Source organism: Heptranchias perlo, chromosome 35 (assembly GCF_035084215.1).
Source record: "Heptranchias perlo isolate sHepPer1 chromosome 35, sHepPer1.hap1, whole genome shotgun sequence".
NCBI classification, from domain to species: Eukaryota; Metazoa; Chordata; class Chondrichthyes; order Hexanchiformes; family Hexanchidae; genus Heptranchias; species Heptranchias perlo.
This window is the reverse complement of record NC_090359.1, coordinates 20,869,131-20,894,319: the sequence shown is the minus strand read 5'-3', so window position 1 is coordinate 20,894,319 and position 25,189 is coordinate 20,869,131. Positions and strand designations below refer to the sequence as shown.

At 51.4% G+C, this 25,189-nt stretch overlaps 1 protein-coding gene across 1 annotated transcript in view; it reads right to left on the bottom strand.

Annotated features, from left to right (window-relative positions):
* LOC137302303 (ephrin type-B receptor 3-like) overlaps window positions 1-8,615 on the bottom strand; it is a 57,560-nt gene extending 48,945 nt beyond the window's left edge. Inside the window, exon 1 of the mRNA XM_067971943.1 lies at window positions 8,439-8,615. Within this exon, the coding sequence (XP_067828044.1) occupies window positions 8,439-8,490 (52 nt within the window). The 5' untranslated portion in view covers window positions 8,491-8,615. The remainder of the gene's footprint in view (window positions 1-8,438) is intronic.
* Window positions 8,616-25,189: the final 16,574 nt, after the last annotated feature.

The following is a 25,189-nucleotide window of genomic DNA, read 5'->3' as shown; positions in this document are numbered from 1 at the left end:
GCCCTGACTGGGACCCGGACTCACTCCAGATACAGTGTAAACACGGCCCTGACTGGGACCCGGACTCACTCCAGATACACTGTAAACACAGCCCTGACTGGGACCCAGACTCACTCCAGATACAGTGTAAACACGGCCCTGACTGGGACCCGGACTCACTCCAGATACAGTGTAAACACGGCCCTGACTGGGACCCGGACTCACTCCAGATACAGTGTAAACACGGCCCTGACTGGGACCCGGACTCACTCCAGATACAGTGTAAACACGGCCCTGACTGGGACCAGGACTCACTCCAGATACACTGTAAACACAGCCCTGAACGGGACCCGGACTCACTCCAGATACAGTGTAAACACAGCCCTGACTGGGACCCGGACTCACTCCAGATACAGTGTAAACACGGCTCTGACTGGGACCCAGACTCACTCCAGATACAGTGTAAACACAGCCCTGACTGGGACCCAGATCACTCCAGATACAGTGTAAACACAGCCCTGACTGGGACCCGGACTCACTCCAGATACACTGTAAACACAGCCCTGAACGGGACCCGGACTCACTCCAGATACAGTGTAAACACGGCCCTGACTGGGACCCAGACTCACTCCAGATACAGTGTAAACACGGCCCTGACTGGGACCCGGACTCACTCCAGATACAGTGTAAACACGGCCCTGACTGGGACCCGGACTCACTCCAGATACACTGTAAACACAGCCCTGACTGGGACCCAGACTCACTCCAGATACAGTGTAAACACAGCCCTGACTGGGACCCAGACTCACTCCAGATACACTGTAAACAAGCTCTGACTGGGACCCAGAGTCACTCCAGATACAGTGTAAACACAGCCCTGACTGGGACCCAGAGTCACTCCAGATACAGTGTAAACACAGCCCTGACTGGGACCCGGACTCACTCCAGATACAGTGTAAACACGGCTCTGACTGGGACCCAGACTCACTCCAGATACAGTGTAAACACAGCCCTGACTGGGACCCAGATCACTCCAGATACAGTGTAAACACGGCCCTGACTGGGACCCGGACTCACTCCAGATACACTGTAAACACAGCCCTGAACGGGACCCGGACTCACTCCAGATACAGTGTAAACACGGCCCTGACTGGGACCCAGACTCACTCCAGATACAGTGTAAACACGGCCCTGACTGGGACCCGGACTCACTCCAGATACAGTGTAAACACGGCCCTGACTGGGACCCGGACTCACTCCAGATACACTGTAAACACAGCCCTGACTGGGACCCAGACTCACTCCAGATACAGTGTAAACACGGCCCTGACTGGGACCCGGACTCACTCCAGATACAGTGTAAACACGGCCCTGACTGGGACCCGGACTCACTCCAGATACAGTGTAAACACAGCCCTGACTGGGACCCAGACTCACTCCAGATACAGTGTAAACACAGCCCTGACTGGGACCCAGACTCACTCCAGATACACTGTAAACAAGCTCTGACTGGGACCCAGAGTCACTCCAGATACAGTGTAAACACAGCCCTGACTGGGACCCGGACTCACTCCAGATACAGTGTAAACACGGCTCTGACTGGGACCCAGACTCACTCCAGATACAGTGTAAACACAGCCCTGACTGGGACCCAGATCACTCCAGATACAGTGTAAACACAGCCCTGACTGGGACCCGGACTCACTCCAGATACACTGTAAACACAGCCCTGAACGGGACCCGGACTCACTCCAGATACAGTGTAAACACGGCCCTGACTGGGACCCAGACTCACTCCAGATACAGTGTAAACACGGCCCTGACTGGGACCCGGACTCACTCCAGATACAGTGTAAACACGGCCCTGACTGGGACCCGGACTCACTCCAGATACACTGTAAACACAGCCCTGACTGGGACCCAGACTCACTCCAGATACAGTGTAAACACGGCCCTGACTGGGACCCGGACTCACTCCAGATACAGTGTAAACACGGCCCTGACTGGGACCCGGACTCACTCCAGATACAGTGTAAACACAGCCAAGTCCTTGCGACTGCCCAGGATCACTGTAGATATTGTCTACTTAAAAAGGAAATTGAATGCAGTCCAATTATGCTCCCATATCTGCTGCAGAGCAGTGTGAAGATTAAGTACAGAGTTCAGTCACTTGACAGCCTTGCCAGCTGGCTTTGAAGTTCATCTGCAAATCCAGTCTTCAGTACAAAAGATAAATTGTAATCCTATGTTTGACTCAAGCATGCCTCAATCTTCACATCTTATCAGCCACTGAGTAACTGATAGTCTTTGATGTTTCTTGTTGTGTGTTGAGGGAAGGATAGTGCCAGTGTAATGTTTCACAATAATACTAGTTTATTCAGTCCATGTACATAGAACGCACAGCACAGAAACAGGCCATTCGGCCCAACTGGTCTATCCCGGTGTTTATGCTCCAAACGGGCCTCCTCCCTCCCTACTTCATCTCACCCTATCAGCATATCCTTCTATTCCTTTCCCCGTCATCTATTTATCCAACTCCCCCTTAAATGTATCTACACTATTCGCCTCAACTACTCCTTGTGGGAGCGAGTTCCACATTCTCACCACTCTCTGGGTAAAGAAGTTTCTCCTGAATTCCCGATTGGATTTATTGGTGACTATCTTATATTTATGGCCCCTAGTTTTGGTCTCCCCCACAAGTGGAAACATCTTCTCCATGTCTACCCTATCAAACCCCTTCGTAATCTTAAAGACCTCGATCAGGTCACCCCTCAGTCTTCTCCTTTCCAGAGAAAAGAGCCCCAGCCTGTTCAATCTTTCCTGACGGTTGTAACCTCTCAGTTCTGGTATCATCCTTGTTAATGAATTTTGTACCTTCTCCAGGTGTCCTCTCTATCCTTTTTGATTAAATTAGGACACACGGCAATTAAATTCTCCGTTAAAAAAGGGAGAAAACACCATCACTGGAAGCCCAAGGCCCTCTCCCTATGTCAGGTAGCCTCATGGTTACCTCCAAGGATTGCTGGCCTGGTACCGCATTGGGTTCAAATCCCACCACAGCCAGTTGGGAATCTAAATCCGGTAAATTAGCAGGATACAAAATTGATCGTGAGGGAAAAAAAAAGCATGTTTTTTGATTTGTCGCCAAAAAAAAACCCCAACTGGCTCCCTAATGAAATTTTAGAAAACACCAGAAAATTGTGGAAAGAGTCAGCATCTGAGGAGAGAGAGAAACAAGAGGTAACGTTTCAGGAGGATGCCATTTTGGAACGGAACCAACGAAAAGGTCATCGCCCTGAAACGTTAACTCTGGTTTCTTTCTCTCTCCGCGGACGCCGCCCAACCCGCTGAGAGTTTCCGGCACTTTCCGGTATTTTGTTTCAGGTTTCCAGCGCCCCCCCGCCGCGGTATTTTGTTACCGGCTCACCTACTGATCTGTCGGTCTCGGGGTGGGGGTGGCCTTACGTGTGACTTCGGCTCCGCGCTACGTGCTTGAGTCTTAATGCCTGCTTCAGTTCTATTTGCAACGTCAGAGGGCATTAGGAGGGCGATGAACGAGGCCTTGCCAGCGTCGCCCGCAGCCCGAGAACAAGTACGTAGAGCAAAAGGGGGCCCTTCTGGGCTCACCATATCCCCAATAAACTCCCACAAGTACACATGGGTCTAAACAAGGGACGTGTGTGAACACAAGAAATCTTCAGAACAGCTAAGTCACCACTGGGTGGTTCAGCCCCATCTTCTGACCAGATCCCTCAATCCCTCCTCTCCCCAGAGACCCATCCAGTTGCCTCTTGACTCAATTCACACTGCCGACCTCAATATCCTTCCCTGGCAATTCAATTGCCCTCAGGACGAAAGTTTCCCCCGACATCCCCTCTTACTTCAACGGTCAAACCAAATCAGTTCACCGCTCTTGAAAACTCAGCCTTGCGGTCTCCTCTATTCCAACAAACTTCGCCAAAAAAGAAAGACCGCCATTAAATCATCAATCCAGTTCACCGAGTCATTGTAGAGGAGACAGTCCCTTGTCCAGCCTTGTCTGGGTGACCACCTTCCCTTTAGAATTCACCGATAGTTGAACAAATTATTTTTCACACCAAGATATTCAGACTCGCCCATGGCACGGCGGGAAAGTCACCGACATTAGGTTTTAACAGGCGTTGCAGAACGAAAGACAATTTAGGAATTCCAGCGGTTGGGGCCTGGGCGGCTGAAGGCACGGCCGCCAATGGCGGGGCGAAGGAAATCGGGGAGGCCAGAACCGGAGGAGCGCAGAGATCTCGGAAAGGGCTGTGGGGGCTTGAGGAGGTTACAGAGATAGGGGAGTGGAGGGGCAAGGGCCATGGAAGGATTTGAAGGCAAGGGTGAGGGATAAATATTGGTCCAGGACACCGGGGAGAACTCCCCCTGCTCTTCTTCCGAACAGTGGCCGTGGGATCTTTTACACGCAGGGGGGGGCCCCTCGGTTTAACGTCTCATCCCAAAGGTGGCACCTCCGACAGTGCAGCACTCCCTCAGCACTGGCACTGGGGCGTGTCGGCCTAGAATACGGGGCTTAAGTCTCTGGAGGGGGACTTGAACCCACGACCTTCTGACTCAGAGGCGAGCGAGTGCTACCCACTGATCCACGGCCGACACCTACAAGGGAGGGGCTCTAAGCAGCCGTCATAACAAAACAGTCTCGAGACTGAAAGGAACGGGGAGTGGCGAAAACATCTCATCTGGCTGCCTCTTGTCTCTTTTTTCTCAGTTCTGACGAAGGACCAACACCCTTTCAGACGCTGCGTGTTTCCCCCTAGGGGTCTTTCCGCATCCCCCACCCCCATGATAATGTTACAAGTGCTGAAAGAGACCGTCTTATATTGGAAACCAGGCTTGCATCGATCAGAAAAGGCAATGGAGTTGAATCATGGAGCAAAGGAGGCCATTCAGCCCTTTGCGCCTGTGACAGCTCTTTGAGGGAGCTAGCTGATTGGTCCCACTCCATCCCCCACAGCCCTACACATTTTTCAAATGGGAGGCCGCGACAGAGTTTGTCTAATCCACACCCATTGTCTCCGGCCTCACTGACCAACCCAGTATCAGTGTCAAGACTAGTGTCTCATGAGCTCCCAAGTCACTGGTGATCAGAACCCTGGTCAGACCCCCATCTGGAGCACTGCGTTCAGTTCTGGGCACCGCACCTCAGGAAGGATATATTGGCCTTGGAGGGGGTGCCGAGCAGATTCAGCAGAATGATACCAGGGCTTAGAGAGTTAAATTACGAGGACAGGTTGCACAGACTAGGCCTGTATTCCCTCAAGTTTAGAGGATTGAGGGGTGAAATAATTTGATAAGGTGGATAGAGAGAAACTATTTCCTCTGGTGGGGGGAGTCCAGAACAAGGGGGGCATAACCTTAAAATTAGAGCCAGGCCGTTCAGGGGTGATGTCAGGAAGCACTTCCTCACACAAAGGGGAGTGGAAATCTCGAACTCTCTCCCCCCAAAAAGGGCCCTGGATGCTGGGGGTCAATTGGAGATTTCAAGACCGAGATGGATAGACTTTTGTTGGGTGAGGGGATCGAGGGATGTGGAGCAAAGGCGGGCAAATGGAGTTGAGGTACAGGTCAGCCCGCGATCTAACTGAATGGCGGAACAGGCCCGAGGGGCTGAACGGCCTCCTCCTATTCCTGTGTCTCCCTGGGAATAACAAAAACGCGGGTCGAGGAAGGGGAGGGTAGAGGGAAGAAAAAGGGGGCTTTTTTCCCCCAACACAGGCCAGCAGAACGAGGTCAGAATGTCCGCCATCCAAATACTCCTAATCTACCGTCTCCCTGACGAGAACAGGCGGACGGTTTCCTCGGGAACAGATTGACCGTTTACGACACCAATACCCCCAGAGCGTAAATCCGTGACCCAGCCTCCCGCCATCTTAGAAGCAGCCTCGCATGCGATGACCCACACCAGGTCTCTCCAAAACCTTCCAACCACCCCCCCCCACCATCCGCATGCACCCCACACTCCAGGTACAAGACGCCCCTCCTCCCTATTGTTCTGGGAATCTTCACTCTCTCCCACCCTTTCCTGTCTCCGATTCTTTTCAGGAAACTGAAACACACACAGCACTCGGAAAGAGGCCACTCGGCCCCTCGTGCCTGCCCTTTGAAAGAGCCGTCCGAATCGGTCTCTCTCTCTCTCTCTCTCAAAACCTCCCTCACCCAAACCCATTTACCCCGTCAGCCCTGCAATTATTTTTCCTTTTCAAGTATTTATCCAATTCCCTTTCGAAGGTCACTATTGAATCTGCTTCCACCGCCCTTTCAGGCAGCGCGTTCCAGATCAGAACAACTCACTGCGTTAAATAAAAAATTCTCCCCCTCTCTGGTTCTTTTGCCAGTTATCTTAAACCTGTGTCCTCTGGTTAGCCGACGATTCTGCCAGTGGAAAGAGTTTCTCCTTATTTACTCCAGCAAAAGCCCCCTCGGAATTTTGTACCCCTCTATTAAATCCTGAGCGCCTCCTTAAAATGCATTTTTTTCCCCCCCCCGAGATTATATATAGAAAAGGAAACAGGCAGACAATGGTTTGACTCCGCAGCCTCCCTTTCAACAGCAAAGCACGGCAGCCCATTGGAAGAAGAAAGGTACAGCACACTGACTTTATGTGAGAACTATTCAGCTGGCTCCGATTACACGATCAGCCAGAGAACAAGCAGCCAACGACGACCGACAGGCTCAGTCCCAAACTACCTTTCCCCCCGCCTCCTCACACGCCCAAATTTAACGGGAGCTCTCTTAAAATGGTTCTATGTTCTCAGCTGCATCTCCGTGCACTGGGTATCTGCCCCTCCACCTCTCTCCAAACCCTGTATCTGCCCCCTCTCCTCTCCAAACCCTGTATCTGCCCCCTCTCCTCTCCAAACCCTGTATCTGCCCCCTCTCCTCTCCAAACCCTGTATCTGCCCCCTCTCCTCTCCAAACCCTGTATCTGCCCCCCCCTCCTCTCCAAACCCTGTATCTGCCCCCACCTCTCTCCAAACCCTGTATCTGCCCCCACCTCTCTCCAAACCCTGTATCTGCCCCCCCTCTCTCCAAACCCTGTATCTGCCCCCCCCTCTCTCCAAACCCTGTATCTGCCCCCCCTCTCTCCAAACCCTGTATCTGCCCCCCCTCTCTCTCCAAACCCTGTATCTGCCCCCTCTCCTCTCCAAACCCTGTATCTGCCCCCCCCTCTCCAAACCCTGTATCTGCCCCCACCTCTCTCCAAACCCTGTATCTGCACCCCCTCTCTCCAAACCCTGTATCTGCACCCCCTCTCTCCAAACCCTGTGTCTGCACCCCCCCTCTCCAAACCCTGTGTCTGCCCCCCCCTCACTCCAAACCCTGTATCTGCCCCCCCTCTATCTCCAAACCCTGTATCTGCCCCCCCTCCTCTCCAAACCCACCATCTACCCCCTCATCAAACCCCTGCATCCACCCCCTCTCCAAACCCTCCATCCACCCCCTCATCAAACCCTCCATCCACCCCCTCTCCAAACCCTCCATCCACCCCCTCATCAAACCCTCCATCCACCCCCTCATCAAACCCTCCATCCACCCCCTCATCAAACCCTCCATCCACCCCCTCATCAAACCCTCCATCCACCCCCTCATCAAACCCTCCATCCACCCCCTCATCAAACCCTCCATCCACCCCCTCATCAAACCCTCCATCCACCCCCTCATCAAACCCTCCATCCACCCCCTCATCAAACCCTCCATCCACCCCCTCATCAAACCCTCCATCCACCCCCTCATCAAACCCTCCATCCACCCCCTCATCAAACCCTCCATCCACCCCCTCATCAAACCCTCCATCCACCCCCTCATCAAACCCCTCCATCCACCCCCTCATCAAACCCCTCCATCCACCCCCTCATCAAACCCTCCATCCACCCCCTCATCAAACCCCTCCATCCACCCCCTCATCAAACCCCTCTATCCTCCCCCTCATCAAACCCTCCATCCACCCCCTCATCAAACCCTCCATCCTCCCCCTCATCAAACCCTGAATCTACCCCCTCATCAAACCCTCCATCCACCCCCTCATCAAACCCTCCATCCTCCCCCTCATCAAACCCTGAATCTACCCCCTCATCAAACCCTCCATCCACCCCCTCATCAAACCCCTCCATCCACCCCCTCATCAAACCCCTCCATCCTCCCCCTCATCAAACCCCTCCATCCTCCCCCTCATCAAACCCCTCTATCCTCCCCCTCATCAAACCCTCCATCCTCCCCATCATCAAACCCCATCATCAACCCCCTCTCCAAACCCTTGCATCCAATGCAGCTTCCAGTGAGGACTCCGGGGCTCCTCTCTCTCCCCAAACCCATCCCAAGCCTCACAAAGCCGCTCTGGACCCTGCACATTGCTCTCTCTCTCTCTCTCTGTCTCTGTCTCTGTCTCTCTACCGCGGAATAAGCAGATCAAAACCCACCTTCCACAGCCAGTGCAGCAGGGAGCAAGCAGCAAAGCAGCCAGCGACTCATGGTTGCCCTTTCCTCCGGGGCAGGGGGTGAGACTGGGGGGGTGGGTACGAACCGGTCTCTCCCTGCGATCAGCGCATCCCGGACCCTCCGCAAACTTTCCAAACCTCCGCCAACAAGAGAAAAAAACTTTGCCACAAAACTTCCCCAGCAGCTGGAGGCTGAAACTGACTGGAGCCGCCCCCTCCCCGCTCCAATTGGTCCACCGGGCTGTCAATCACAGCCAGCTCGTTTAAACCCCACCCCCAAACTTGTTTAAAACTTTTTTTCTCCCCCCACCCCACTCCCAAAAAAAGACATTTCAGCAAACATCAAATGAAATAATGACTGCACTTATTAAATCTGGCACAGAAAGAGGCCATTTGGCCCATCGTGCCTGTGCTGGCCCTTTGTGAAAGAGCAATCTAATTGAGTTCACCCCTCCCCAATCACTCTGCAAATTTTTCCCCTTCATAAATGTTTAATTTTAGGGAGAAAAATTCCTCTTCGGGTGAATTTGTGGCAATAATTTTATATCCTAATAAATTTCAGGTAAACTTTTTGAGGGTCTAATTTTCAAAATCTTTTCTTTTTGCACTTGTATTAAAGGGATGATTTGAGAATGGAGAGATCATATTGCAGATCTTTCTCACTGTCTTTTGCATTTGCTCTTCTCCCCAGTTTTTAAAAAAGTGTTTCCCACCCCTCCAAAATAAAATTCCTTTCCTGCTCCTAATCCAACGCCTTTGTTCTCCTGCACATGGTGAATGCGCCTCGAACCTGCCAAAAAAAAGAGGGTCGTTCAGAGCGTCGCCTTGTTTCGCACACAACAGATTCGAAGATTACACCCAGCCAGCACCGACTCGCTGCCGGGGAAAAGATGTCCTTTTGTGGCCGTGGAGAACCCGCGCCCTCTGGCGGCGACACCCCCAAGCCCAACCCTGAAGAGACGTGACCGCAGGGAGGGACAAGCGGCTTCTGAAAATGCGAGAGGGGGGAGGTTTGGGCAATAGAGAGGGTCTCCACTCTATAGGGAGGAGGTTTGAGTAATAGAGAGGGTCTCCACTCTATAGGGCGAGGTTTGGGTAATAGAGAGGGTCTCCACACTATAGGAGGAGGTTTGGGTAATAGAGAGGGTCTCCACACTATCGGGAGGAGGTTTGGGTAATAGAGAGGGTCTCCACTCTATAGGAGGAGGTTTGGGTAATAGAGAGGGTCTCCACTCTATAGGAGGAGGTTTGGGTAATAGAGAGGGTCTCCACTCTATAGGAGGAGGTTTGGGTAATAGAGAGGGTCTCCACACTATAGGAGGACGTTTGGGTAATAGAGAGGGTCTCCACTCTATAGGAGGAGGTTTGGGTAATAGAGAGGGTCTCCACTCTATAGGAGGAGGTTTGGGTAATAGAGAGGGTCTCCACACTATAGGAGGAGGTTTAGGTAATAGAGAGGGTCTCCACACTATAGGGGGAGGTTTAAGGCAATTGAGAGGGTCTCCACTCTATCGGAGGAGGTTTGGGTAATAGAGAGGGTCTCCACACTATAGGAGGTGGTTTGGGTAAAAGAGAGGGTCTCCACTCTATAGGAGGAGGTTTAAGGCAATTGAGGGGGTCTCCACACTATAGGGAGGAGGTTTGGGTAATAGAGAGGGTCTCCACACTATAGGGAGGAGGTTTGGGTAATAGAGAGGGTCTCCACACTATAGGAGGAGGTTTGGGGTAATTGAGAGGGTCTCCACACTATAGGGGGAGATTTGGGGTAATTGAGAGGGTCTCCACACTATGGGGAGGAGGTTTGGGTAATAGAGAGGGTCTCCACTCTATAGGAGGAGGTTTGAGTAATGGAGATGGTCTCCACACTATAGGAGGAGGTTTAAGGCAATTGAGAGGGTCTCCACACTATAGGGAGGAAGTTTGGTCGATTGAGAGGGTGTCCACTCTATAGGGAGGAGGTTTGGGTAATAGAGAGGGTCTCCACTCTATAGGAGGAGGTTTGGGTAATAGAGAGGGTCTCCACACTATAGGACGCGGTTTAAGGCAATTGAGAGGGTCTCCACTCTATAGGGGGAGGTTTGGGGTAATAGAGAGGGTCTCCACACCATAGGGAGGAGGTTTGGGTAATAGAGAGGGTCTCCACGCTATAGGAGGAGGTTTGGTTAATAGAGAGGGTCTCCACACTATAGGAGGTGGTTTGGGTAATAGAGAGGGTCTCCACTCTATAGGAGGTGGTTTGGGTAATAGAGAGGGTCTCCACACTATAGGAGGAGGTTTGGGTAATAGAGAGGGTCTCCACACTATAGGAGGAGGTTTGGGTAATAGAGAGGGTCTCCACTCTATAGGAGGTGGTTTGGGTAATCGAGAGGGTCTCCACACGATGGGGAGGAGGTTTGGGTAATAGAGAGGGTCTCCACACTATAGGAGGAGGTTTGGGTAATCGAGAGGGTCTCCACACGATGGGGAGGAGGTTTGGGTAATAGAGAGGGTCTCCACTCTATAGGAGGAGGTTTGTGTAATAGAGAGGGTCTCCACTCTATAGGAGGAGGTTTGGGTAATAGAGAGGGTCTCCACACTATCGGAGGACGTTCGGGTAATAGAGAGGGTCTCCACACTATAGGGAGGAGGTTTGGGTAATAGAGAGGGTCTCCACTCTATAGGAGGTGGTTTGGGTAATAGAGAGGGTCTCCACTCTATAGGAGGAGGTTTGGGTAATAGAGAGGGTCTCCACACTATAGGAGGAGGTTTGGGTAATAGAGAGGGTCTCCACTCTATAAGGGGGAGGTTTAATGCAATTGAGAGGGTCTCCAAACTATAGGGGGAGATTTGGGGTAATCGAGAGGGTCTCCACACGATGGGGAGGAGGTTTGGGTAATAGAGAGGGTCTCCACACTATCGGGAGGAGGTTTGGGTAATAGAGAGGGTCTCCACACTATAGGAGGAGGTTTGGGTAATCGAGAGGGTCTCCACACGATGGGGAGGAGGTTTGGGTAATAGAGAGGGTCTCCACTCTATAGGAGGAGGTTTGTGTAATAGAGAGGGTCTCCACTCTATAGGAGGAGGTTTGGGTAATAGAGAGGGTCTCCACACTATCGGAGGACGTTCGGGTAATAGAGAGGGTCTCCACACTATAGGGAGGAGGTTTGGGTAATAGAGAGGGTCTCCACACTATAGGGAGGAGGTTTGGGTAATAGAGAGGGTCTCCACACTATCGGAGGAGGTTCGGGTAATAGAGAGGGTCTCCACACTATAGGAGGAGGTTTGTGTAATAGAGAGGGTCTCCACTCTATAGGAGGAGGTTTGTGTAATAGAGAGGGTCTCCACTCTATAGGAGGAGGTTTGTGTAATAGAGAGGGTCTCCACACTATAGGAGGAGGTTTGTGTAATAGAGAGGGTCTCCACTCTATAGGAGGAGGTTTGTGTAATAGAGAGGGTCTCCACTCTATAGGAGGGAGGTTTGGGTAATAGAGAGGGTCTCCACTCTATAGGAGGAGGTTTAATGCAATTGAGAGGGCCTCCACACTATAGGGGAAGATTTGGGGTAATAGAGAGGGTCTCCACACTATGGGGAGGAGGTTTGGGCAATAGAGAGGGTCTCCACATTATAGGAGGTGGTTTGGGTAATAGAAAGGGTCTCCACACTATAGGGAGGAGGTTTGGGTAATAGAGAGGGTCTCAACTCTATCGGAGGAGGTTTGGGTAATAGAGAGGGTCTCCACACTATAGCAGGAGGTTTGGGTAATAGAGAGGGTCTCCACTCTTTTGGGGGAGGTTTGGGTAATAGAGAGGGTCTCCACACTGTAGCAGGAGGCTTGGGTAATAGAGAGGGTCTCCACTCTGTAGGACGAGGTTTGGGTAATAGAGAGGGTCTCCACACTACAGCAGGAAGTTTGGGTAATAGAGAGGGTCTCCACTCTATAGCAGGAGGTTTGGGTAATAGAGAGGGTCTCCACTCTATAGGAGGAGGTTTGGGTAATAGAGAGGGTCTCCACTGTATAGGGGGGAGGTTTGGGTAATAGAGAGGGTCTCCACACTATAGGACGCGGTTTAAGGCAATTGAGAGAGTCTCCACACTATAGGGGGAGGTTTGGGGTAATAGAGAGGGTCTCCACACTATAGGGAGGAGGTTTGGGTAATAGAGAGGGTCTCCACGCTATAGGAGGAGGTTTGGTTAATAGAGAGGGTCTCCACACTATAGGCAGAAGGTTTGGGTAATAGAGAGGGTCTCCACTCTATAGGAGGAGGTTTGGGTAATAGAGAGGGTCTCCACACTATAGGGGGAGGTTTGGGTAATAGAGAGGGTCTCCACACTATAGGAGGAGGTTTGGGTAATAGACAGGGTCTCCACACTATAGGAGGAGGTTTGGGTAATAGAGAGGGTCTCCACTCTATAGGGGGGAGGTTTGGGTAATAGAGAGGGTCTCAACACTGTAGCAGGAGGCTTGGATAATAGAGAGGGTCTCCACTCTGTAGGAGGAGGTTTGGGTAATAGAGAGGGTCTCCACTCTATAGGAGGAGGTTTGGGTAATAGAGAGGGTCTCCACTCTATAGGGGGAGGTTTGGGTAATAGAGAGGGTCTCCACACTATAGCAGGAGGTTTGGGTAATAGAGAGGGTCTCCATTCTATAGGAGGAGGTTTGGGTAATAGAGAGGGTCTCCACTCTATAGGGGGAGGTTTGGGTAATAGAGAGGGTCTCCACACTGTAGCAGGAGGCTTGGGTAATAGAGAGTGTCTCCACTCTGTAGGAGGAGGTTTGGGTAATAGAGAGGGTCTCCACTCTATCGGACGAGGTTTGGGTAATAGAGAGGGTCTCCACACTATAGGAGGAGGTTTGGGTAATAGAGAGGGTCTCCACTCTATAGGGGGGAGGTTTGGGTAATAGAGAGGGTCTCCACACTATAGGAGGACGTTTGGGTAATAGAGAGGGTCTCCACTCTATAGGGGGGAGGTTTGGGTAATAGAGAGGGTCTCCACACTATAGGAGGACGTTTGGGTAATAGAGAGGGTCTCCACTGTATAGGGGGGAGGTTTGGGTAATAGAGAGGGTCTCCACACTATAGGACGCGGTTTAAGGCAATTGAGAGGGTCTCCACACTATAGGGGGAGGTTTGGGGTAATAGAGAGGGTCTCCACACTATAGGGAGGAGGTTTGGGTAATAGAGAGGGTCTCCACGCTATAGGAGGAGGTTTGGTTAATAGAGAGGGTCTCCACACTATAGGCAGAAGGTTTGGGTAATAGAGAGGGTCTCCACTCTATAGGAGGAGGTTTGGGTAATAGAGAGGGTCTCCACGCTATAGGAGGAGGTTTGGTTAATAGAGAGGGTCTCCACACTATAGGCAGAAGGTTTGGGTAATAGAGAGGGTCTCCACTCTATAGGAGGAGGTTTGGGTAATAGAGAGGGTCTCCACACTATCGGGGGAGGTTTGGGTAATAGAGAGGGTCTCCACTCTATAGGAGGAGGTTTGGGTAATAGAGAGGGTCTCCACACTATAGGAGGAGGTTTGGGTAATAGAGAGGGTCTCCACACTAGAGGAGGAAATTTGGGTAATAGAGAGGGTCTCCACACTATGGGGAGGAGGTTTGGGTCATAGAGAGGGTCTCCACACTATAGGAGGAGGTTTGGGTCATAGAGAGGGTCTCCACTCTATAGCAGGAGGTTTGGGTAATAGAGAGGGTCTCCACTCTATAGGAGGTGGTTTGGGTAATAGAGAGGGTCTCCACTCTATAGGAGGAGGTTTGGGTAATAGAGAGGGTCTCCACTCTATAGGAGGAGGTTTGGGTAATAGAGAGGGTCTCCACACTATGGGGAGGAGGTTTGGGTAATAGAGAGGGTCTCCACTCTATAGGAGGAGGTTTGGGTAATAGAGAGGGTCTCCACTCTATAGGAGGAGGTTTGGGTAATAGAGAGGGTCTCCACACTATAGGGGGAGGTTTGGGTAATAGAGAGGGTCTCCACTCTATAGGAGGAGGTTTGGGTAATAGAGAGGGTCTCCACACTATAGGAGGAGGTTTGGGTAATAGAGAGGGTCTCCACGCTATAGGCAGAAGGTTTGGGTAATAGAGAGGGTCTCCACATCTATAGGAGGAGGTTTGGGTAATAGAGAGGGTCTCCACGCTATAGGAGGAGGTTTGGTTAATAGAGAGGGTCTCCACACTATAGGCAGAAGGTTTGGGTAATAGAGAGGGTCTCCACTCTATAGGAGGAGGTTTGGGTAATAGAGAGGGTCTCCACACTATCGGGGGAGGTTTGGGTAATAGAGAGGGTCTCCACTCTATAGGAGGAGGTTTGGGTAATAGAGAGGGTCTCCACACTATAGGAGGAGGTTTGGGTAATAGAGAGGGTCTCCACACTAGAGGAGGAAATTTGGGTAATAGAGAGGGTCTCCACACTATGGGGAGGAGGTTTGGGTCATAGAGAGGGTCTCCACACTATAGGAGGAGGTTTGGGTCATAGAGAGGGTCTCCACTCTATAGCAGGAGGTTTGGGTAATAGAGAGGGTCTCCACTCTATAGGAGGTGGTTTGGGTAATAGAGAGGGTCTCCACTCTATAGGAGGAGGTTTGGGTAATAGAGAGGGTCTCCACTCTATAGGAGGAGGTTTGGGTAATAGAGAGGGTCTCCACACTATGGGGAGGAGGTTTGGGTAATAGAGAGGGTCTCCACTCTATAGGAGGAGGTTTGGGTAATAGAGAGGGTCTCCACTCTATAGGAGGAGGTTTGGGTAATAGAGAGGGTCTCCACACTATAGGGGGAGGTTTGGGTAATAGAGAGGGTCTCCACTCTATAGGAGGAGGTTTGGGTAATAGAGAGGGTCTCCACTCTATAGGAGGAGGTTTGGGTAATAGAGAGGGTCTCCACACTATAGGAGGATGTTTGGGTAATAGAGAGGGTCTCCACACTATAGGAGGAGGTTTAATGCAATTGAGAGGGTCTCCACACTATAGGGGGAGCTTTGGGTAATAGAGAGGGTCTCCACACTATGGGGAGGAGGTTTGGGCAATAGAGAGGGTCTCCACATTATAGGAGGTGGTTTGGGTAATAGAGAGGGTCTCCACACTATCGGGAGGAGGTTTGGGTAATAGAGAGGGTCTCCACACTATAGGAGGTGGTTTGGGTAATAGAGAGGGTCTCCACACTATAGCAGGAGGTTTGGGTAATAGAGAGGGTCTCCACACTATAGGGAGGAGGTTTGGGTAATAGAGAGGGTCTCCACTCTATAGGGGGAGGTTTGGGTAATAGAGAGGGTCTCCACACTATAGCAGGAGGTTTGGGTAATAGAGAGGGTCTCCACTCTATAGGGAGGAGGTTTGGGTAATAGAGAGGGTCTCCACTCTATAGGGGGAGGTTTGGGTAATAGAGAGGGTCTCCACACTAAAGCAGGAGGTTTGGGTAATAGAGAGGGTCTCCACTCTATAGGGGGGAGGTTTGGGTAATAGAGAGGGTCTCCACACTAAAGCAGGAGGTTTGGGTAATAGAGAGGGTCTCAACACTGTAGCAGGAGGCTTGGATAATAGAGAGGGTCTCCACTCTATAGGAGGAGGTTTGGGTAATAGAGAGGGTCTCCACTCTATAGGGGGAGGTTTGGGTAATAGAGAGGGTCTCCACACTATAGCAGGAGGTTTGGGTAATAGAGAGGGTCTCCACACTATAGGAGGAGTTTTGGGTAATAGAGAGGGTCTCCATTCTATAGGAGGAGGTTTGGGTAATAGAGAGGGTCTCCACTCTATAGGGGGAGGTTTGGGTAATAGAGAGGGTCTCCACTGTAAAGGGGGGAGGTTTGGGTAATAGAGAGGGTCTCCACACTGTAGCAGGAGGCTTGGGTAATAGAGAGGGTCTCCAATCTATCGGACGAGTTTTGGGTAATAGAGAGGGTCTCCACTCTACAGGAGGAGGTTTGGGTAATAGAGAGGGTCTCCACTCTATAGGAGGAGGTTTGGGTAATAGAGAGGGTCTCCACGCTATAGGAGGAGGTTGGGTTAATAGAGAGGGTCTCCACACTATAGGCAGAAGGTTTGGGTAATAGAGAGGGTCTCCACTCTATAGGAGGAGGTTTGGGTAATAGAGAGGGTCTCCACTCTATAGGGGGAGGTTTGGGTAATAGAGAGGGTCTCCACTCTATAGGAGGAGGTTTGGGTAATAGAGAGGGTCTCCACACTATAGGAGGAGGTTTGGGTAATAGAGAGGGTCTCCACTCTATAGGGGGAGGTTTGGGTAATAGAGAGGGTCTCCACTCTATAGGAGGAGGTTTGGGTAATAGAGAGGGTCTCCACTCTATAGGGGGAGGTTTGGGTAATAGAGAGGGTCTCCACTCTATAGGAGGAGGTTTGGGTAATAGAGAGGGTCTCCACTCTATAGGAGGAGGTTTGGGTAATAGAGAGGGTCTCCACACTATAGGAGGAGGTTTGGGTAATAGACAGGGTCTCCACACTATAGGAGGAGGTTTGGGTAATAGAGAGGGTCTCCACACTATAGGAGGAAGTTTGGGTAATAGAGAGGGTCTCCACACTATAGGAGGAAGTTTGGGTAATAGAGAGGGTCTCCACACTATAGGGGGAAGTTTGGGTAATAGAGAGGGTCTCCACACTATAGGAGGAAGTTTGGGTAATAGAGAGGGTCTCCACACTATAGGAGGAGGTTTGGGTAATAGAGAGGGTCTCCACATTATAGGGAGAAGGTTTGGGTAATAGAGAGGGTCTCCACACTATAGGAGGAGGTTTGGGTAATAGAGAGGGTCTCCACTCTATAGGAGGAGGTTTGGGTAATAGAGAGGGTCTCCACATTATAGGGAGAAGGTTTGGGTAATAGAGAGGGTATCCACTCTATAGGAGGAGGTTTGTGTAATAGAGAGGGTCTCCACATTATAGGGAGAAGGTTTGGGTAATAGAGAGGGTCTCCACTCTATAGGAGGAGGTTTGGGTAATAGAGAGGGTCTCCACTCTATCGGAGGAGGTTTGGGTAATAGAGAGGGTCTCCACTCTATAGGAGGAGGTTTGGGTAATAAAGAGGGTCTCCACACTATGGGGAGGAGGTTTGGGTAATAGAGAGGGTCTCCACACTATAGGAGGAGGTTTGGGTAATAGAGAGGGTCTCCACACTATAGGAGGAGGTTTGGGTAATAGAGAGGGTCTCCACTCTATAGGAGGAGGTTTAATGCAATTGAGAGGGTCTCCACACTATAGGGGGAGGTTTGGGTAATAGAGAGGGTCTCCACACTATCGGGGGAGGTTTGGGTAATAGAGAGGGTCTCCACACTATGGGGAGGAGGTTTGGGCAATAGAGAGGGTCTCCACATTATAGGAGGTGGTTTGGGTAATAGAGAGGGTCTCCACACTATAGGGGGAGGTTTGGGTAATAGAGAGGGTCTCCACACTATAGGGGGAGGTTTGGGTAATAGAGAGGGTCTCCACATTATAGGAGGTGGTTTGGGTAATAGAGAGGGTCTCCACACTATAGGGGGAGGTTTGTGTAATAGAGAGGGTCTCCACACTATAGGGGGAGGTTTGGGTAATAGAGAGGGTCTCCACACTATCGGGAGGAGGTTTGGGTAATAGAGAGGGTCTCCACTCTATAGGGGGGAGGTTTGGGTAATAGAGAGGGTCTCCACACTATAGGAGGAGGTTTGGGTAATAGAGAGGGTCTCCACACTATAGGGAGGAGGTTTGGGTAATAGAGAGGGTCTCCACACTATAGGGGGAGGTTTGGGTAATAGAGAGGGTCTCCACACTATAGGAGGAGGTTTGGGCAATAGAGAGGGTCTCCACACTATAGGAGGTGGTTTGGGTAATAGAGAGGGTCTCCACACTATAGGAGGTGGTTTGGATAATAGAGAGGGTCTCCACACTATAGCAGGAGGTTTGGGTAATAGAGAGGGTCTCCACTCTATAGGGAGGAGGTTTGGGTAATAGAGAGGGTCTCCACTCTGTAGGAGGAGGTTTGTGTAATAGAGAGGGTCTCCACACTATCGGAGGAGGTTTGGGTAATAGAGAGAGTCTCCACTCTATCGGGGGGAGGTTTGGGTAATAGAGAGGGTCTCCACACTATAGCAGGAGGTTTGGGTAATAGAGAGGGTCTCAAAACTGTAGCAGGAGGCTTGGATAATAGAGAGGGTCTCCACTCTATAGGAGGAGGTTTGGGTAATAGAGAGGGTCTCCACTCTATCGGAGGAGGTTTGTGTAATAGAGAGGGTCTCCACTCTATAGGGGGGAGGTTTGGGTAATAGAGAGGGTCTCCACTCTATAGGGGGGAGGTTTGGGTAATAGAGAGGGTCTCCACTCTATAGGGGGGAGGTTTGGGTAATAGAGAGGGTCTCCACACTATAGGAGGACGTTTGGGTAATAGAGAGGGTCTCCACTCTATAGGAGGAGGTTTGGGTAATAGAGAGGGTCTCCACTCTATCGGTGGAGGTTTGGGTAATAGAGAGGGTCTCCACTCTATAGGGGGGAGGTTTGGGTAATAAAGAGGGTCTCCACACTATAGGAGGACGTTTGGGTAATAGAGAGGGTCTCCACTCTATAGGAGGAGGTTTGGGTAATAGAGAGGGTCTCCACTCTATCGGAGGAGGTTTGGGTAATAGAGAGGGTCTCCACTCTATAGGGGGGAGGTTTGGGTAATAGAGAGGGTCTCCACTCTATAGGGGGGAGGTTTGGGTAATAGAGAGGGTCTCCACTCTATAGGGGGGAGGTTTGGGTAATAGAGAGGGTCTCCACACTATAGGAGGACGTTTGGGTAATAGAGAGGGTCTCCACTCTATAGGAGGAGGTTTGGGTAATAGAGAGGGTCTCCACTCTATCGGAGGAGGTTTGGGTAATAGAGAGGGTCTCCACTCTATAGGGGGGAGGTTTGGGTGATCGAGAGGGTCTCCACACTATAGGAGGAGGTTTGGGTAATAGAGAGGGTCTCCACACTATAGGGGGAGGTTTGGGTAATAGAGAGGGTCTCCACGCTATAGGAGGAGGTTTAATGCAATTGAGAGGGTCTCCACACTATAGGGGGAGATTTGGAGTAATAGAGAGGGTCTCCACACGATAGGAGGAGGTTTGGGTAATAGAGAGGGTCTCCACACGATAGGAGGAGGTTTGGGTAATAGAGAGGGTCTCCACACTATGGGGAGGAGGTTTGGGTAATAGAGAGGGTCTCCACGCTATAGGAGGAGGTTTGGGTAATAGAGAGGGTCTCCACACGATAGGAGGAGGTTTGGGTAATAGAGAGGGTCTCCACACTATGGGGAGGAGGTTTGGGTAATAGAGAGGGTCTCCACTCTATAGGGGGGAGGTTTGGGTAATAGAGAGGGTCTCCACACTATAGGGGGGAGGTTTGGGTAATAGAGAGGGTCTCCACTCTATAGGAGGAGGTTTGGGTATTAGAGAGGGTCTCCACACTTTCGCAGGAGGTTTGGGTAATGGAGAGGGTCTCCCCACTATAGGGAGGAGGTTTGGACAATAGAGAGGGTCTCCACACTATAGGAGGTGGTTTGGGTAATAGAGAGGGTCTCCACACTATAGGGAGGAGGTTTGGGCAATAGAGAGGGTCTCCACACTATAGAGGGAGATTTGGGGTAATCGAGAGGGTCTCCACACTATAGGGAGGAGGTTTGGGTAATAGAGAGGGTCTCCACTCTATAGGGGGGAGGTTTGGGTAATAGAGAGGGTCTCCACACTATCGGAGGAGGTTTGGGTAATAGAGAGGGTCTCCACACTATAGGAGGAGGTTTGGGTAATAGAGAGGGTCTCCATTCTATAGGAGGAGGTTTAATGCAATTGAGAGGGTCTCCACACTGTAGGGGGAGATTTGGGGTAATAGAGAGGGTCTCCACACTATAGGGGGAGATTTGGGGTAATAGAGAGGGTCTCCACACTATAGGGGGAGATTTGGGGTAATAGAGAGGGTCTCCACACTATAGGGGGAGATTTGGGGTAATAGAGAGGGTCTCCACACTATAGGGGGAGATTTGGGGTAATAGAGAGGGTCTCCACACTATATGGAGGAGGTTTCGGTCATCCAGCGGGATTACCTCGCGCCATCATCCCATTTGTCATTTAATCTCTTATGCCCTCCGCCCGATCAGAGACCTCTCCCCTTTCTCCATTCCCTGTCCCCCCCGCCCCACTCCCCCCCCCCCCCTTTGTCCCCCGGCTCTGTATTTGCTTTATTGCTGTTTTAATCTTAAACTTCTTCCAGTTCTGACGAAAGGTCATCGACCTGAAACATTAACTCTGTTTCTCTCTCCACAGATGCTGCCCGACCTGCTGAGCGTTTCCGGGTTTTTCTGTTTTCATATAAAAAAAACATCGTGACTAAGAACAGAGAGGGACTCATTTCCTCCCCTCCCCCTCTCCCCTCCCCCTCCCCTTCTCGCCTCCCCTTCTCCCCTCCCCCTCTCCCCTCTCCCCTCCCCTTCTCCCCATCTCCCCTCCCCTCCCCTTCTCCCATCTCCCCTCCCCTTCTCCCCATCTCCACATCTCGCCTCCCCCCCATCTCCCCTCCCCTTCTCCCCATCTCCCCTCCCCTTCTCCCCATCTCCCCTCCCCCTCCCCCATCTCCCCTCCCCTTCTCCCCATCCCCTCTCCCCTCCCCCTCCTCCATCTCCCCTCCCCCTCCCTCTCCCCTCCCCCTCCCTCTCTCCTCCCTCCCCCTCCCATGGTCCAGTGACACTGGGACCAATTATAGTGCCTCTCCATACTTACAACAACCACCTGCATTTATATAGCGCCTTTGACATAGTAAAATGTCTCCAACGTGCTTCACAGGAGCGATTATCAGACAAAATTTGACCCCGAGCCACATGAGGAGATATTAGGACAGGTGAGGTAGGTTTTAAGGAGCGTCTTAAAGGAGGAGGGAGAGGCGGAGAGGTTTAGGGAGGGAATTCCAGAGCTTGGGGCCTCGACGGCTGAAGGCACGGCCGCCAACGGTGGGGCGAAGGAAGTCGGCGAGAGGGCAGAATTGGAGGAGCGCAGAGACGAGGGTGAGTCAGCGGAGGTATTACATAAAAGCAAGTTGTCGTTGGCCCAATGGGTTGGCACATGTTGCACCGAAAGGGGGGTCTATGATTGGGTGGAGGGGGGGTGGGGAAAGTCGACCAGGGTTCCCTGCCCTAGATTGCTAACCAGCGACCCCTGCAGGAAAATGCGTGCGTCTGCGTGTGTGAGCTTTGGTTGGTTGGGGGGGGTGGGGGAGTGGCAGGATTGGGCTCGGCGGCGATGCCCCTCACAGTGGAATAGCCGGCCAACAAGGCCCGCGCGGAGAGCTGGGGAGGGAGGGAATTGGGGCCGGGGTACCGGGACGGGTGGAATCGTGAGTTGGCACCGAGAGGAGTTTGATCTCCAAAGATCACAGGGGAAGCGTAACGGCCAGATGTTGCAAACACGCCAACAGATGTCCGCGGCCCGCGCACACGCTCGCTCGCACGCAGTGCGTGAATCCTCTCCTCGTCTTTTCTCGTTGTCCCTTTTCTGGTGTGGGCCTCGCACCAGGTTTATTAAACATTCCAACCCCCCACTCCCCCCCCCCCCACTCCAAAAAAAATAAATCTCATTGTGTAGTCTCAGGATGGTCATTGTTCTGGCACTTCCTGTTTCGACCTGGGTGTAACTCCCTCGAGCGTCAGATGGGAAACGAGGCCTCTGGAGCGCGGTCCCCATGTATTGTGTCGGCACTTGGCTTTGGGATGATGCACGCTGACCCCAGCGCTCTCAGTGGCCGGCCTCCTGGCCCTCCCGCCTCTTACTCATCCACCGTGAATGGCCTCTGTCGTTACTGGATGATAAGGGACCCCTGTCACAGGCTGTTTCCCTCGGTAACTGCTTTAGAAAGGAATTTCGTTCTGACCTGGACCCTGCTGCGTCAAATTCCAGGTCAAAAAATACGGATTCAATTTTCCTTCGCAGTCAAAGGCAAAGCAGAAAATTTCTCCTGGAAACAATTTCGCCCGTGGTCTTTGAAAAATCACACAGTGCGGACGGAGGCGACTCGGCCCGTCGTGTCTGTGCAGGCTCTTTGAAAGAGCTATCCAATTAGTCCCACTCCTGCTCTTCCTCACAGCCCTGCAAATCTTTCTCCCTTTTTTAAGTATTTGTCCAGTTCCCCTTTCGAAAGTTACTATTGAATCTGCTTCCACCGCCCTTTCAGGCAGCGCATTCCAGATCGTAACAACTCGTGCAACCTGCAATTTAATTGCGACAAATTAAAACAGCAATTAGATATGTCAACCGATATATTAAGTGTAGTTTGTCTCGCTCTGATTGATAGAGAGGGAAGGAGACACGACAGTGCAGTGCTGAGGGAGTGCTACACTGTCGGAGGCGCCGTCTTTCAGATGAGACGTCAAACCAATGCCCCGTCTGCCCCTCTCCGGTGGACGTCAAAGATCCCGTTGCCGCTATTGGAAGAAGAGCAGAGGAGTTTCCGCTGATGTCCTGGGCGCTATTTATCCCTCAACCAACATCACTGAAAAACAGATCATCTGACTCCGTCCCCCTCCTTGGCCATTCTCTGAGGCTGAACCAGACCGTTCGCAATCTTGGCGTCCGATTTGACCCCGAGATGAACTTCTGACCACATGTCCTCTCCATCACCAAGACCGTCTACTCCCACCTCCGTAATATCGCCCGTCTCCGCCCCCTGCCTCAGCTCATCTGCTGCTGAAACCCTCATCCGTGCCTTTGTTACCTCCAGACTCGACTGATTCCAATGCTCTCCTGACCGGCCTCCCACCCAGCGTAGACTTCAGCTCATCCAAAGCTCTGCTGCCCCGTATCCTAACTCGCACCGAGTCCCGTTCACCCATCACCCACTGTGCTCGCTGACCTACATTGGCTCCCGGTCCGGGAACGCCTCGATTTTAAAATTCTCATCCTTGTGTTCAAATCCCTCCATGGCCTCGCCCCCTCTCCCTATCTCTGTAACCTCCTCCAGCTCCTACAACCCTCCCAGATCTCTGCGCTCCTCCAATTCTGGCCTCTTGCGCATCCCCCGATTTTAATCGCTCCGCCATTGGCGGCCGTGCCTTCAGCTGTCTAGGCCCCAAACTCTGGAATTCCCTCCCTAAACCTCTCCGCCTCTCTCTCCTCCTTTAAGATGCTCCTTAAAACCTGCCTCTTTGACCAAGCTTTTGGTCACCCGTCCCAATATCTCCTTACATGGCTCGGTGTTAAATTTTGTCTGATAATCGCTCCTGTAAAGCACCATGGGACATTTTACTACGTTAAAGGCGCTATATAAATGCAAATTGTTGGTCGTTGTCACATTACTGTTTGTGCAATCTTGCTGTGTGAAAATTGGCTACTGCGTTTCCCTACATTACAACAACCTCAACTTGCATTTATATAGCGCCTTTAACATAGTAAAATGTCCCAAGGCGCTTCACTGGAGTGATATGAGTCAAGATTTGACACCGAGCCACTTAAGGAGATATTAAGACAGGGGACCATAAGCTTGGTCAAAGAGGTAGGTTTTAATGACAAGAGAGAGGCAGAAAGGCGGAGAGATTTAGGGAGGGAATTCCAGAGCTTAGGACCTAGACAGCTGAAGGCACGGCCGCCAATGGTGGAGCGGTTAATATTGGGGATGTACAAGAGGCCAGAGTTGGAAGAATCCAGAGTTCTCGGAGGGTTGTAGAGCTGGAGGAGGCTTCAGAGATTGGGGGGGGGGGCGAAGTCACGGAGGGATTTGAAAACAAGGATAAGAACTTTAAATTTGACATGTTGGTGGACCGGGAGCCAATGTAGGTCAGCGAGCACAGTGGGGTGATGGGAGAACGGGATTTGGTGCGAGTTAGGATACGGAAAGCAGAGTTTTGGATGAGCTCAAGTTTAGGGAGGGTGGGAGACGGGAGGCCGGCCAGGAGAGCATTGGATTAATCGAGTCTGGAGATAACAAAGGCATGGATGAGGGTTTCAGCAGCAGATAAGCTGAGGCAGGGCGGAGACGGACGATGTTATGGAATTAGAAGTGGGCGCCAACTACACTTGAAAAGTACTCCATTGGCTGTGAAGCGCTTTGGGACGACCTGAGGATGTGAAAGGCGCTATATAAATGCAAGTTCTTTCTTTCTTACATCTATGTACAATTCCTGTGAATTTTTTTCATTACAAATCCTTATGACCACATTTATAATGGAAACTGCCTATGTAAACGTGTCACACTGTAATTACACCCTCCCCGCCAGTGGAGGTGCTAAACAACATTAAAATGTATTTCAGATAGCCGGTGTATTGGGGAAAACGCACACTGTCTTCTCTCTGAACTAAAAGTGCCATCTTGGAATGACATTGTTGACTACGTAATGGGGAGATGGTGGGGGAATGTTCCAGAATTCACACAGAGAGGTCAACGTAAGTTGTCTTTGGACCAATATTGAGGGGGGAAGGAATGAAGGGAGTGTCGCACTCAGCACACGACTAGGGATTCTGAGGCCTGTGGGAACTTCGAATGCCAGTTCGCCCGTGATGAGTGCACTGAGCATGTGTGAACGTTGGGTGAGGACGGGATTGGAGGATCCGCTGCGATGCCTCCCGTGGTGGAATAGTCTGCCACATCATAAACAACCATTTGCGTTTGTGCAACACAGTGCCTGTAAAGTAGCAAAACATCCCAAATTGCTTTAAGTGAGAGGAAAATTACATATATATGTCAAAAAAAATAGGTCGAGCATACGAATTGACTGCAGGAGTAGGCCATTCGGCCCCTCTTGCCTGCTCTGCCATTTGATAAGATCATAGCTGATCTGATTGT